General features: G+C 38.7%; 1 protein-coding gene across 5 annotated transcripts in view; it reads left to right on the top strand.

The window, feature by feature from the left end:
• The window catches only part of CEP78 (centrosomal protein 78), a 33,717-nt gene extending 18,338 nt beyond the window's left edge, over positions 1-15,379 (top strand). For 2 of the 5 annotated variants that reach the window (XM_041744543.1, XM_041744538.1), the window contains 5 exons: positions 4,556-4,633; positions 5,954-6,120; positions 6,617-6,788; positions 7,140-7,187; positions 7,885-8,522. In XM_041744543.1, coding sequence (XP_041600477.1) covers positions 4,556-4,633; positions 5,954-6,120; positions 6,617-6,788; positions 7,140-7,187; positions 7,885-8,448 — 1,029 coding nt within the window. In that variant the 3' untranslated portion in view covers positions 8,449-8,522. Of the gene's footprint in view, positions 1-4,555; positions 4,634-5,953; positions 6,121-6,616; positions 6,789-7,139; positions 7,188-7,884; positions 8,523-13,046 lie in introns of those variants that run through there. The other 3 variants (XM_041744541.1, XM_041744540.1, XM_041744542.1) reach the window with 2 other exon arrangements.
• Positions 15,380-15,830: the final 451 nt, after the last annotated feature.

Genomic DNA, 15,830 nt, shown 5'->3' with positions numbered 1-15,830 from the left:
CATATAAATTGACAGAACTACTTTGGAAAGCCTTCAGCATTGTTTATCAGCTGAAAGTGTATAAATACCCTGTGACCGGATGAGTTTTCCTCTCCCCTGCCCACCCAGTATATGTACTAGAATAGTACCAGTACTAGAATAGAATAGATTCTATTACACTATTATGGAATAGTATAATAGAATACTACTGGAATACTACTAGCTGGTACAACAGGACACGTGTGTTACTTGCATTAGCACCAGCTAAAAACAGCCCAAATGTCCATTAAGTATTAAAAATTAAATTACAGGGATGCCTATAGCTAAGTTGGTTAAGCATCTGCCTTCGGCTTAGGTCATGATCTCAGGGTCCTGGGATCGAGCACCGCATCAGGCTCCTTGCTCAGCAAGAAGTCTGCTTCTCCCTTTCCTTCTGCCCCTCCCCCAGCTCTTGTGTGCATGTGCACTCTCAAGAAAATAAAATCTTTTTTAAAATTATGTGTATTCAGGGATCCCTGGGTGGCGCAGCGGTTTGGCGCCTGCCTTTGGCCCAGGGCGCGATCCTGGAGACCCGGGATCGAATCCCACGTCAGGCATGGAGCCTGCTTCTCCGGTGCATGGAGCCTGCTTCTCCCTCTGCCTGTATCTCTGCCTCTCTCTCTCTCTGTGTGACTATCATAAATAAATAAAAATTAAAAAAAAATTATGTGTATTCATACAGTGCAAAAACTATAAAGCAATAAAATTTAATGACCTAGAGCTACTGGCAACAATGTAGATGAGTTTTTAAAAACAATATTGAGGGATTCCTGGGTGGCTCAGCAATTAAGCATCTGCCTTTGGCTCAGGGTGTGATCCTGGAGTCCCGGGATCAAGTCCCACATCGGGCTCCCTGCATGGAGCCTGCTTCTCCTTCTTGCCTGTGTCTCTGCCTTTCGTTGTGTGTGTCTCATGAATAAATTAATAAAATCTTTATAAAAAAATAATAAATAAAATCTTTTAAAAAAAACAATTTTGACTGGAAGACTGCATATACTGTGATTCTCCTTACATGAAGTTAGGAGTTGACAAAACCAAAGGGAATATTTAGGGATGCATGCATGTAAAGATGTACTTTTAGTACACATATCATATTTTACAATTAGAACCAGCTTATGGGGGCACCTGGCTCAGTTGGCAGAGCATGCAACTCTTAATCCCAGGGTTGTGAATTTGAGCCTTATGTTGGGTGTAGAGATGACTTAAGAAAAAAAAAAATCAAACCTGCCTGAAGAAACGTTGCGTCTAGGAGGCTGGATGTGTGAGTTGAGATTATTTCATTTTGAGTCCTTCACTGCTATTTGCATTCACATATATTCATTAGCACTAATTTTTTTAAAAGATTTTTATGTATTTATTCAGGAGAGACAGAGAGAGAGAGGCAGAGACAGAGGCAGAGAGAGAAGCAGGCTCCTTGCAGGGAGCTGGACGTGGGACTTGATCCTGGGACTCCAGGATCACACCCTGGGCCAAAGCCAGACAGACGCTCCACTGCTGAGCCAGCCAGGCATCCCTCATTAGCACTAATTGAACATACTCTACATACCAAGCACTCAGTTCTGAGTTTTAGGTGTGCATTAATTCATGTAATCCTCAAAAAAGCTGTGTGATGTGGGAACCTATCTTCTTGTTAGAGATGAAGAAATTGAGGCTGAGAGTTACTGAACTTGTCCAAGGCTATATAGCTAAGGGGTAGTGCCAGAGATTTTGAATTTTTAAAATACACTCTGAAAAAAAAATATAACTATTAATTATACACATAGATCTTGTTTTGACACAGGTTTTCCTTATTCAGCGATTACTTACCAATGTGCTTTGTGCTAGAGACGTGCTGGGATAAAATACGCCCTGTCCCCTAGATTTCTTGTATTTTAAAATGAGGAAGCAAGCCAACAGTCATAGTAGAAGTTATATACCAAGTGATACAGTGCTGAAAGCAGTCTAAAATCTTAGAAATTGGGGGATCCTTGGGTGGTGCAGTGGTTTAGCGCCTGCCTTTGGCCCAGGGCGCGATCCTGGAGACCCGGGATCAAATCCCACGTCGGGCTCCTGGTGCTTGATCATTAGTCTAATTTACGTAACAGAATGTCAAGCAATTTTACTTTCTAATGTTCTGGTCCCATATTTTTTTAAGGAGCACAAATTACTTTGTAGGAGGAGAGTATACTTTTATCAGAATCCAACATGATAAAAAATAAAAAATTAAAAAATAATTTTAAAAAAGAATCCAACATGATATTCTCACTCCCTCCACTAGAGGGAGAAGCTATTTCATGTAATTGCTCATTGTACTATTTGTACGTTAGAGCTAGTCAAGAATGGAGCATTTCAGTCTGTACTTTGTCTGATTGTGGTGAGAGTTTCTTGTATGTATACTTATTCTAAAATTATGCTTAGAATTTCTGTGAAATAAGTTTTAAATATTAAAACCATTATATAAATAAGTAGAGGAGTTTTACAATTTTTTTTTCTTTTGTCCCCATTAAAATTTTGGCTGGCTTCAACTAGTGATTAAACATTAAAGAATTTGAAATTATTAGACTAGTTTTTAATTTTTGAGTATATATTCTGAGCATAAAAAGTTTGTTCATTGATCAAATGTTTTAAAACAATGAAAAACTTATTAAAGAAAATAAAAACAAAAAATAAAATAAAAACCACCTCTCTCTATACACACACCTAATCTACCCTTTTGTCTTAAAAAGGTATCAAAAATAGTTTATTGTGTCACTAAATACTCGTCTACATCAGAGACTCTTAGATGAAGCTTATGGACTAACTATCTCCCAAGAAAAACACACAGATACATTTTGAATATCAAACTCCTGAAACCCATTCATTAACTCTGATAAAGACCTCTTGTCAGTGTTTTTTAGTGGCTTTGTAGAGCATTCCTTCGTATGAGAATGCTGTTTTTATTTAAAGCAACTGAATTTGGAAGCTCTTAGCTTCTAGGGTTTAGTTATAAACAGTTCTGTATGACATGTTGATAGATAAATCTTTGCCCACATGTTTGGGAATTTCCTTGGTAAATTCCTGGGTGTAGGATTGTTGATATGTACTAAAAATCACTGTCCAGAAACTGTTCCTACTTTCCTCTTTCAATGACAGCATATAATAGAGTTCTCCCCCTCAACCCACACATACCAGGGGTAAACTAAACTTTAAGTTGAAATTCTTTGTTTAAGTGATTGTTCAAAAGCCTTTAAAATGTATAAATATACCTTGTTGTCTTAATAAATATAGGTATTTATTTATTGCTGCCTAACCACCCCCAAACAGTGGCTTAAAACAATAAAAATCATTTATTTTGTTCATGAACCTGGGGGTTGCATAGTATATTAATTTTCTATTGCTGTGAACTTAGTGGCTTGAAACAATGCCTGTCGTGACCTGGATGGCTCAGTGTCCTGGGATTGAGCCCCACATTGGGGTCTCTGCTCAGAGGGGGAGCTGCTGCTCCCTCTCCCTTTGCTGCCCCCTCTGCTTGTACTCACTGTCTTTCTATGTGTAAATAAATGAGATCTTAAAAAAAAAAAAAAAAAAAAACACCTGTTGATGTGCTCACAGTTTTGGAGGTCAGAAGTCCAGGTATGGCATGACGAGGCTCTCTGCTTAGTCTTATAAAGCTGACATCAGGATGTCAATCAGGCTGTGTTCTTTCTTATCATAAGGCTCTGGGAAAGAATCGGCTTCTGATACAGCTCATTGGCCTAATTCAGTTCCTGGAGTTGTAGGACAGAGAACCTCCTTTTCTTGCTGGCTGTCAGTCGGGGGACTGCCAGCCACAGGTAATGTTCCCCACTGTAAGGACTTGCTTGTTCTTGGCAATCAAAGGAGGGTTACTAACGTGCCTTCTATTTTATTGATATCAGTGAATGGGAAGATTACCACTTCTTTGAACAGGAATGGCACCCAACTTCCTGAGTTCAAAATGTGGCTCTACCACTTAATGATCTTAGGTGACATGATCTTAGGTGTCCTACTCTCTGTCTCTGTTTTCTCACGTATAAAATGACATGGGGTTGATAATTGTTCTTTCCTTGTAGGGTTTTGATGATTTAATACTCAGGAAATTCCTACTAGGATAGGGCTTGGCACATAGTAAAGTGATTTATAAATGTTTGCTTTTTAAAAAATACATTTGAATCTATAGTTACATAATTTGGGTGGGTCAACTATATTAATTAAGGTTTTTTATTACAAAGGGACCCATAAATAAAAGTAGAACTTTCCTTTCATAGCCTTAGTTTTTTATTTCTGACTTAGTATATTTTACACATAGGCCTTTTATGGTGAGATGCCACATATTTATTTTGGAAAGCATAGGATTCAAATAAATTTTTAATATGTTAATTTTGTATTTTGGGTAATTAATTTCACTAGCATGGTATGATATCATAATAAACTATAATCCTGAAGTCTGAGTTTACTTCTGGCTCTGCTCCTGAATCCTTGGTGAGATCTGTAACTGGAAAGTCTTTTGGATATTATACTCAGAATTGTTTGTAATACATACTGTATTTCTTCACACTAGGAAAAACTGGAGGAGTGCCTAAAACAGTTAAAGGAAGAAAGAGTAATAAGGCTTAAAGCTGATAAACGAGTCAGTGAGGTAAACAAGTTTTTTCTTATTTTTTTGAGTGTTTTGATCTTATTTTTATTTGATCTTAAGCCATGCACATGCAGGTTATAAACTTTAAAACTAACATATTGTAAATTGGTTGTACCATTCATATGAACCTTTGTATTTACCGTTATTTAGTGGTTTTGTGATCTCTATTCCAGAAAACGTTTTTAAAATGTAAAACTCTTAGGGACACCTGAGTGGCTTGGTCGGTTCAGGGTTAGGTATCTGCCCCATGATCTCAGCTCAGTTCCTGGATCTCAGAGTTCAAGCCCCATGTTGGGCTCCACACTGGGCATGGAGCATACTTAAAAAAAAAAAAAAGTAAAAATCTTAGGGGATTTTTTGGTGCGTATGTATTCTTATATGACATTAACTTATTTTCTGTTCATGATGTTTCAATTCAAGAAAGCACTTAGGCTTATACTGCATATATAGTAACATGAGAGATGTGAAACTCTTTACTGGCACTGAATAATTTAAATAGGTATAGAGTATTAGAAAACTGCTAAGAATGCAGTGAAAGATAAAAAAATACTATGAGAATTACATTAATGAGCAGGACATAGCTCAAAGTTGTATATAAATATAATTTATTATTATAAGGTAAGTTTAGGGAGGAATTTCTGCAGGTGCATGTATTAGATTGAAGGATGCTTACCTCATTCAGTAAAGGTTGAGCACCTGTTAAGGTAAAAGGTTCACCATGAACAAAAGGGCCTTTCTGAGAAATTACTAGAGTCTGGCTTATCTGTAGTTTTAGATGAATAGGTGGTAAGGGGGAGGGGCCATGCAAGGGAGGAAACATTTTCAAGAAGCCAAGGAGAATATTGGTCATCGTAGAGTTAATAAGTTGGGGATGATTTAGGACTTTTAAACTTAGACATTTAATATTTTGCTCAGTGAAGTTAATCCTTAAACATCCAGCCAAGTTAGAATATGCTTTGCTCAAATCAGACTGTATTTCTAATTTAAAGGGAAATGTAAGCAAATAATTTTCTAATGTAAGTGAGGGTCTGTTTTGAGTATAACCAACTAGAAAAAAGTGATCTTTTGAAAGATCCTTAATAAAACAGTAACTTTGGTTTATTGATATACCACCTGAGTGTTAGATAGGAAACTTTGTTGGGTGTCTCTGGATTGTGATTATTATGTGATATGGTCTCTGTCTTTACTAGCAGAAAGTTAATTTAATTACAAATTAGTCACATTTGAAATGTCTTATTTAAGTTTTGTTGCTTAAAAACTATTTTCTTTTGATGACAGTGAAAGATAATCATGTCAGACGTTTTCAACCTTCTTTTATAGCTGGAACATGAGAACGCCCAGTTAAGAAATATAAACTTCTCTTTGTCTGAAGCCCTGCATGCACAGTCATTGACAAACATGATCCTGGATGATGAAGGTGTTCTGGGCAGCATTGAGAATTCTTTTCAGAAGTTCCATGCTTTCTTGGACCTTCTTAAAGATGCTGGGTTAGTTAATTTCACTTGATGGCATTATTCTCTTTATCCATAATGATGGTTTGCTAAGGAACGTGAGCAATTTTCATAGTTTCCATAGTCTTATTTAGCATGTAGTTTAGGGTTTTATTAAGATGAAGAATTAGAAGAAATGCAAAATGGTAAAGCTGCTTGTTAGGGGAAAACACGTTTTTGGAAACAGGAGGAAAGGTGGTAAAAAAGAGGTAAGGTGAAAAGTAGGTGATGCATTGGGTGTGTACTAGAAGCTGACACATTTACGTTATTGGGGAAGGAAAGGGGGTGCTTCAACGATCGCACAGGCTGATATCCCAGAGCATGAATCTGAAAGGGCTGAGGATTGGGAGAGAATGGAGGCTTATGTCTGGTGTAGGGTCTTGGCTTTTAAGATTTTAGAGGTATTTCATGATTGTAGGTATGGGGAAATCTAAGTTGCGCATATGCAATTATAATAACCTTTGCTTTTTCCCTCTTTCTTCCTCTTGTCCAGGCTTGGGCAGCTTGCCACAATGGCTGGTATAGATCAGTCAGATTTTCATTTACTGGGTCGTCCCCAGATGAATTCTACTATTAGTAGTCTGCCTAAGGATGAAAAAAAGGCACTTGAAGAAGAAAAACCAGAATCAAAGCAGAACCCCTTAGGACAGATGCAAAATATCCAGGTAAGTGGACAGGACAGAACATAATGACCCTGAGAGTTATTAACCAAAAGGGAATTACCAAGTCAGAAAATAATGATGCTCCGTCTCTTTTTTTTTTTTTTTTTTTTTGATGCTCCGTCTCTAATAACTCGCATGCTTGGGAGCCTCTTGGGGTCCTTTCCAAATCTGAAATCAGTACGTTTATACCCACTTCATGATATTGTATAGTTACAAATAAAAAAGTTGGAAGGTGTTATGAACATTTATGATTTAAAGCAAGCTATCCTCAATAAAGAAGGAAATGAAACATTAGAGAAAACATTCCAAATTTTAAATTGTGTAAATTGTCTATTCTATTCATATTTCATCTAGGTTTCTATTTGTATGCAGTCAGCTTACAATGAAGGAACACTAATGAAGGTACAAGTACGGATACAGATAATTCTTTAAAATAAGTAATCCCAACAGAAGCAATCATATGTTATAGTTAACCTCCCAGTTATGGGAGCAAGAGGGAACAACCCATCTGCTTTTCTCCTGGCCTTCCTTGGAGACTTTCTTCCTCTCCGATCTTGGCTAGCTTCAGTCTCCTCACAAATTGGATACTGCTTACATGTTCCTGGAGGATAGAAAAGAAATGAATTTTCTTAGGGAATAGGGCTTTATTTTTTTTTTTAAGATTTTATTTACTTATTCGAGAGAGAAAGAGAGAGAGAGAGAGGCATACATAGGCAGAGGAAGAAGCAGACTCCCGCAGGAGCCTGATGCAGGACTTGATCCCAGGACCCCGGGATCACGCCTTGAGCCAAAGGGAGATGTTCAACTGCTAAGCCACCCAGGTGCCCCGGGCTTTATTATTTTTAATGAAAGAACAGGAAATGGGCAAAAATCATCCCAAACACAAACTCTAAAAATGTACTAGACGTTGCTGTGGATAAAGCTAAAGTTAGGTTGGGAATCAACTGGCAAAATATAGTTAGAAAAACACTGGATCTAAACTCTTTTGATTAATCAATTGATTATCTTAATAATAAGATCACAGAGTAGCATTGAAGTCATTGACTATTTTTTTAATGATTGGCTTTGTTCATCACTGAATTTTTGTTTTTCCCTCCAGTTTCAGAAAATTACAGGTGATGCCAGAATTCCTTTGCCTCTCGACTCTTTCCGTGTCCCTGTTTCCACTCAGGAGCCCTTAGAAACTTCTAGAGACAACATGGGAGTCCCAGTCAGTGAGCAGCGGCAGGACTCTATCAAAGAATTCATTGCAAGAACATGTTCTCCTTCAGCAGATGTGATGTCTGGAACTGGAAGCCAAAAAAAAGAAGATGAATTGTCTAGAAATAGCAGATCTTCTTCAGAGAAAATGACCAAAACAGGTGAATATACCAAAAAATGCTATGCTAAAAAACAGCCCAGAAAGGACCTGCGTTCCTGCTCTGACTCACTTGTAAATTGGAGAAGTAAAGGAATGGAGCAAAATGATTCCTTTGTTAATGAACCAGTTAAAAGTGAGTCTTTGAAAAAACACGTTTCTGTCCAGAAAGAAAGTAGAATAGTGACTGTTTCATCCAAGACAACTAAAAGTAAACTGAATCTACTAGAACATTCTGAAAGTGATACTCTTGGATCCGATTTTGAATTTCAAGAAAGCATCCATACTGTATCACACCTGACATAGGTCTAAATATTTTGAAATTATGTTCTTGCCTTCAAATTTTAATAAATTTCTTACATTTTCATTCTGGCACATGGTGTTTTAAAATATAATATTGGGAGCCACTAGAGAAAGATTATTCATTCTTTTTATTGTAATGAAACTATTGAGATTTCTTTTTGCTACTCTCCACTGTCCTCCAACAAGTATTTCCGAGGGCCTAATATCTACAATACTATTCTGGGTGCTACTGCTTTCAGCACTGAACAAAACAAAACTTTTACCTTCATGGAACTAATATTCTCTGGAGGGAGAGAAAAATAAACAGAGCAGGATAAGGCACTAGAAAGAAATGGATGATAAATGGGAGCATTTTAACATTTGGTTAAATGTGGAAATATTATAAATCACTTGATCAGAAGCCATCGGCATATCCTAATTCATGATAACTGGAGCAGCAAATATTTACTGAGGTACTTAGCCATATTTATGGATTACAGCAACCATATAAGGTAGGGAGCCATTACTGGGCCCATTTTATATATATAGATGAGTCCAAGGAGACATGTGAGTTGCCCAAAATTACAGATCTTTAAATAAATGGTAAAGCTGGGCTTTGAACCAGAATCTATGGTCTTAATCCCTTTGTTGTCCTATTACCTTGCTAAGAGAAGAGCCTGAGGAAGCCATGGAGAGAAAAGCCAGTGAGCATTGCAAGTGCACAGTGGGGCTATCAGAAAGTGTGCCTCCCGCCCCCACCCCGGGTCAGATATTTAAGAGCATATGAATGTGCATCTCCAGACTATATTATGCCTCCCTGGTAAAACATGCATAGATAAGTCCTGAGTTCAACCAGACTGTGACTTGAGAGGTAAAATCAGAGAAAAGCTGAGGGGTCAGATTTATTCTAGAAGACCCTGCCTGATTGTTTTTTTTTTTTTTTTTTTTTTTAAACTTTTTTTTTTTTTAAATTTTTATTTATTTATGATAGTCACAGAGAGAGAGAGAGAGGCAGAGACACAGGCAGAGGGAGAAGCAGGCTCCATGCACCGGGAGCCCGATGTGGGATTCGATCCCGGGTCTCCAGGATCGCGCTCTGGGCCAAAGGCAGGCGCCAAACCGCTGCGCCATCCAGGGATCCCCCTGCCTGATTGTTATGCAAAGGACCACTGCAGTACCACTTGAGTTCATAAATTATGGCTTGAGTGCTATGGGAATAAAACAGTAAAGAAAGAGCCCTTAACTAATAGTAGAATGAGAGTAGAGGACATACAAGCAGAGATTTTAATACTGGATTTTGCATTCTGTGACAGGACTGCTTAGGGAATGTAGCCTGTGTTTGGGGAAGAAGAGAGAACCGGGGTCAAAAGTCCTTTAAAGAGCTAACACCTAAGCTAAGTCTTGAGGGACTAGTTGGAAACTGGTGAATAAGGTGAGGAAGATAAAGGGTCTCCTCAAAGTGGAGGGAACTGCATAAGCAGAAGTAGAGCCCGGGGTGTGAGAGAGAGATGCTTGGGGAATGCCAGAATCAGATTCAGATTGGTGGAATGTCATCAGGCAATGGCAGCAAGAAGACTGCAAGCAGGTCCTAAAAGCCATGTTGCATGGAGCTGGTTCTTTTTTCCTCAGGGAATAGCTAATAAAAGGTTGAAGAATGGAAACATGTTGACGGTTGCATGTTAGATCATGAATGTTCAATATGGAACAGCAGTTTGAAGAAGCATGGGAATTAAAGATGATGCCGCACTCTTCTGAGGAGCATTGTTTTTTATTTTTAAATAAAAAATAAAAACTTCCTCCACTTTCCTTACTGAAATAGTTCTGAGACAAAAGTAAGGGAAACCCTGGCTTAAATAAAGTTAAGCAGGTTTCTTTATATGATTTCTCGGGGCTACTGCAAGCTACCAGTCATTCTGAATTTCCAAGACAAGCACATGGGGTATGCAGCCCTTCTCAAATATATTTGCCTTGATTATAGAAGACTTTTTTGTTTTTGTATTTTTTTTAATTGAGAGAAAGTGCATGTGTGTGTACCAGGTTGGGGGCGGGGTGAGGGGCAGAGGGAAAAGGAGAGAGAATCTTAAGTAGACACCACACTGAGCACCAAGCCTGACTTGGGGCTCAATCTCAAAACCCTAAGATCATGACCTGGGCTGAGATCAAGAGTCAGATGCTTAACTGACTGAGCCACTCAGGCGCCCCTAAAGTCCTTTTTCAAAAGAAACGTCTAACAGCTTGTTCCACCAAACACCAGTTTGGTAACTTAGGTAATTAGGCAATAGCAAGAGGAAAAAGGGTCTAAAATAAATCTCTGAAGATAGGAAATAAGTGTGAATTTTATTTAGGAAATGAAGTAAGACCTGGTTGTGGGAAGTAAGGGGGAAGTAGGAGGCAGGGGCTGGATTCCCATTTGTGTGACTGAGGTTGGGTGGTGATATCATTGAGGTTGGCAATTGGGGACAAAGAACCGTATCGGGGAGAAGAATTGAGGTTTGGATGTGTTGAATTTTAAAGCACCTGCAGAATCCAGGAGATGATGGGTAGATAACTGAATGTGCATGTGAAAACACGGAAAGATAAAAATTTGAATGGCATTAGCACGAGTATGCAGTGGTTAAAATTGTGAAAATGGTTGAGGTCACAAAGACCTGTGAGGACTTTAAGTCAGAAGCAGAGAAAAGACTTTGCAGGGAAAAGTAATAGCGTTTCAAGGAGGAGGAAAGGCATAACAGTGTCATGCTGCAGACAATGTAAGTGTTTGGATTTGGCTCTTAGGTCCCTGGTGATCTTAGCGGGAGTGATTCAGTGAAGTGGTAGACGGAGCCAGATTGAGACAAGTTGAGGGGATAGGGCTGCCCTGAGGACAGTGAAGCGTGGGTATGGGCTGCGCTTTGAAGGAGTTTAGATGAAAAGAGGAAGCAGTGAGTTAAAGAATTTTTTTAGAATGAGAGCAACTTAAGTGTTTATAGGTTGAAAGGAAGGAACCGATTAAAGGAGATTGTGAAGATGCTGAGGAGTGAGAGGCTCGCCCTTACAGCAGGATCCAGGGAGGCCAAAGCATGAGATGAGTTAGTGCTCTTAAGACTGGAAGAAAGAGATGTGAACAGGTGCGAACGTGGGTTTCTTGATTGCTCGGTGAATTTGAGGTGGCTCGCCCACATACATGCAGTGCAAAATGATAAGTAATTTAGAGAATTGGGAAAACATGGAAATATGGTAAGGAAAAAACAGATACAGTTCATATTGCCAACTATATAAGAATGACTTGTGTTCTTAATGTGGGATGAATTCTGGCAAGTTTTAGGGGGGAAGTGGCATTGGGAAGAGGTAGAAATTAAATCATTTGTACTGATAACCTGTTTTCTTTTACTACAGATTTTTAAAAAACCTACATTACAGAAATTACGGTTTTAAAATTGTTGCATAGTTTATGTGGTTTTTAATCATTTGAAACAATGATTTCACTAAGAATCATTGGGGCGCCTGGGTGACTCAGTTGGTTAGTGTCTGCCTTCAGCTCAGGTATGATCTCAGGGTCCTGGGATCGAGCCCTGCATCAGGCTTCCTGCTCAGTGGGGAGTTTGCTTCTCCCTCTCCCTTTGCCCCCCACCCCTGCTTGTGCATACGCACACTCTCTTTCTCTAATAAATAAATCTTAAAAAAAAAAAAAAAGAATTATCGGGCAGCCCGGGTGGCTCAGTGGTTTAGCGCCACCGCCTTCAGCCTAGTGCCTGATCCTGGAGCCCCAGGATCGAGTCTTATATCAGGCTCCCAACATGGAGCCTGCTTCTTCCTCTACCTGTGTCTCTGCCACTCACACACACACTCTCTCTCTCTCTCTCTGTGTGTCTCCTGAATAAATAAATAAAATCTTTTAAAAAAAAATCATCAATATGGATATTTTGTCACTTAACATGAGGATTTTAGAAATTTGATGTTAAACTGCAATACTGCACCTGAAGAAATGTCACTTCACTGAAATACAGTATTTTCATCTGGGTTAGAAAAAGTTACAAGTGTTTATCTTTACTGAGAAATTGCTATGGACCTTTGCCAAGTTATTAAGCATATGCAGTCTATGCAAAGAGTTTTTGAGGTTTTTACAATTTTTTTTTTTTTTTAAATTTTTATTTATTTACGATAGTCACAGAGAGAGAGAGAGAGAGGCAGAGACACAGGCAGAGGGAGAAGCAGGCTCCATGCACTGGGAGCCCGATGTGGGATTCGATCCCGGGTCTCCAGGATCGCGCCCTGGGCCAAAGGCAGGCGCCAAACCGCTGCGCCACCCAGGGATCCCGTTTTTGAGGTTTTTAAAACAGTGTCAGATGTGATATTGTAGCAAAGAGTTCCTAGTCCTTCCTGCCTTAAAGCCAGGTCTTAATTACAATTGGTCTTAATTACTATTGCAATAATTACTTTTCCATGCCTATTCAGTACTGTGTCCAGCAATCAGTCTAATTTCAAATGGATATTTACAGAATCATCCCTGATCTCAAGATTTTCAGAGGATTGTCAAGATAGGCGACGATGATTAATTTTTTTTTAAAGATTCTGATTATAAACTACATTCTGGAGCTGACTGCTTAACAGAGATGACTGAACACATTCTTTTACTCTTCCAGAATCTCATTGAAATGACTGGAGAAAATTAAAAGTAGATTAATAGAGCTGGAAAACCAGAAAATGAACAGTGTGGATTTCCTAGAAGATAAAAAGCAGATTATTGAAGGATCAGTTAATTAAAGAGTGAAACAGCCAAGCCATTCTGCGCACCTTTGAAGCACCTGATTCTGGAGTTTACCACCAAGCTAAGGCTAAGAAAGCAGCTCTTTGAGGTAGGAATTCTGATGCAGGACACAGTCCCCGTGGATTGGAGAAAAAGAGTGTTATCCAGATGACTACAAGGAAGAAATGATAATCAGCTGCTCACCCACTCACTCTGGTTGTGGTGACCAGCCACTCCCTTTCTAATCACCAGAGGCACCTAGGATCAGAGTTTGTGTTCACTGAAAGTGAAACGATTATTTGGCTGAGAAAAAGCACTTCAGACTGTAACCTTAGGTCAGCATCTATAAATGTACCAAGAAGCATCAGATTTGAAGAAAACCAGTAACATAAAAGGAAACACCAAATTAAAACAAATTAACCTGCCTAAGAAAGTAGTTAGTAGAAGAAACAAGAAATTTAAAAATTAACATGATTAAGGTCTTCAGAGAGGCATAAGGATACTGTATCCATCAAGAATAAGATGCTAGGAAAAAACTATTTAGTTCCTAGAAATTAAAAATAGGATTATGAAAAAACACTCAGAAGATGGGTTGAGCTGAGCTTAAATCCATGAAAGGAAGATTTAAGAGATGCCCCTAACATGCCCTACAAAGGGAGGATAGGTAAATATTCTGAAAGAAAAGTGTGAGTCTTCCACCAACTCAGGCATATAGTAATTGCACAAATAGTAAGTAATTGATTGGCATATAGTAGGTACACAAATACTTGTGGAATTGATGAGACAACACAGATTTCAGTATCAGACTTCTTGTTGAACAACTAAAATTTTTCTCTAAGAATTACTAAGCAAACTGAACAGTGAATCCATGATAAGATTTTAAATCAACCCATGATGCCATGGGACATGCCATTCCCCTTTATAATCATGAAATACCTATATCAGATAAAGACTATGTGACTATTAATGCATATGGGGAAATAAAGTGGGCTCCATATCACCCTCAGCAAGGAAGCCAGCTGACAAAGCATCACTATTTAGAATACTTCTGCTTGCAAGACCCCAGGAAAAAGAGTGAGGCAATGTTCACTGACTAAAAGCTTCAGCACATGTATCACTTATCACATGTCATTAACCAAAGTGTTACATGCCATGCTTGAGTTCAACATAGTGTGGACTTCTTATGTGCCAAGACAAGGAAAGAGAAGTAAGTATATGTTAACAAATTTTAATAGCTACCAATTACCAGGAACAGGGGGTGGAATTTAAAAATCCAAGGGAAGTCAGGAAAGAAACAGTTTGGCAGTGTCTCTAAACATTAAACATACCATTTGACTGAGCCATCACTCCTGGGTGATTACCCTAAACAGATGAAAGCTCGAGTTCACATAAAAACCTGTACTTGAATGTTTATAGCAGCTCCATTCATAATCCCCAAAATGTCTTCCAACAGGCACGTGAATAAGCAAATGATAGTGTATCCACACATGTAATAAAAAGGAATGAATTACATTCATAACAACTCGATGAATCTCAAAGTCGTATGCTAAGGGAAAGAAGCCCAGAAGTTACATACTCTCTGATTTCACCTATTGACATTCTTGAAAAGGCAAAACTATAGTGATAGAGGCTAGATCTGTGGTTGTCAGGTGTTGGGAGGGGGAGGGTTTGATTACAAAGGGGCTGTGCAAGGGTCTGTGTTTTGGTGATGGACATCTGTATTATAGTTGTGGTTATGGGACGCCTTGGTGACTCAGCGGTTGAGTGTCTGCCTTCGGTTCAGGGCGTGGTCCTAGGGTCCTGGGATCTAGTGTCCCATCGGGTTTCCCACAGGGAGCCTGCTTCTCCCTCTGCCTATGTCTCTGCCTCTCTCTATCTGTGTGTCTCTTGTGAATAAATAAATAAAAATCTTTTTTTAAAAATCGTGATTATGATTGCGGTGGTGGTAATATGAACCCATACATATGTCAAAAATCATGGAACTGCACCCCCTCCGAGTCATTACTGTATGATAATGTTAAAGCAAGACACTCAGGTCCCACCCCCTCCCACTGATTAGTTATCTCATAAATATGTTGTATCCACCATGAATACAAAACATATTCTTGTGCAAGACCTGTGGAACATCTATAAAAATGATTGATAGGAGGGGAAAAAAACTTGCAAAATGCAAAGATCCTAGAGATTGTGTTCGCTTTGCAAAATGTAATAAAGCTAGTAACAAAGGCCTGTCCACTTGCAAATTTTCTTCACTTGGAAATTTTTGAATTACCTTTTATTAACTCATTGATGGGGGAAATCAAACAAATTCCAAACAATTTAGAATAAATAAAACCTGGGACATTCTGCCAAATAAGATGTTAGAAGGAATTTTATAGATTTTGATTTATTTTTCAAGAGATAAGAAAACCAAAAATAAGGGCACCTAGCTGGCTCAGTCAGTGGATCATATGACTCTTTTTTCTTTTTCTTAAAGATTTTATTTATTCACAAGAGACTTAGGGAGAAGCAGGTACCTTGCGGGGAGCCTGATGTGGTACTTGATCCAAGGACCCCGGAATCACAACCTGAGCTGAAGGCAGACACTCAACTGCTGAGCCACCCAGGTGTCCTAGAACATGTAACTCTTGATCTCTGGGTTGTGAGTTCAAGCCCCACACTGGATGTGGAGATTGCATAG

The sequence above is a fragment of the Vulpes lagopus genome, chromosome 2 (assembly GCF_018345385.1).
Source record: "Vulpes lagopus strain Blue_001 chromosome 2, ASM1834538v1, whole genome shotgun sequence".
Classification (NCBI taxonomy): Eukaryota; Metazoa; Chordata; class Mammalia; order Carnivora; family Canidae; genus Vulpes; species Vulpes lagopus.
The sequence above is the reverse complement of the archived record's forward strand: the minus strand, read 5'-3'. Positions and strand labels throughout refer to the sequence as shown.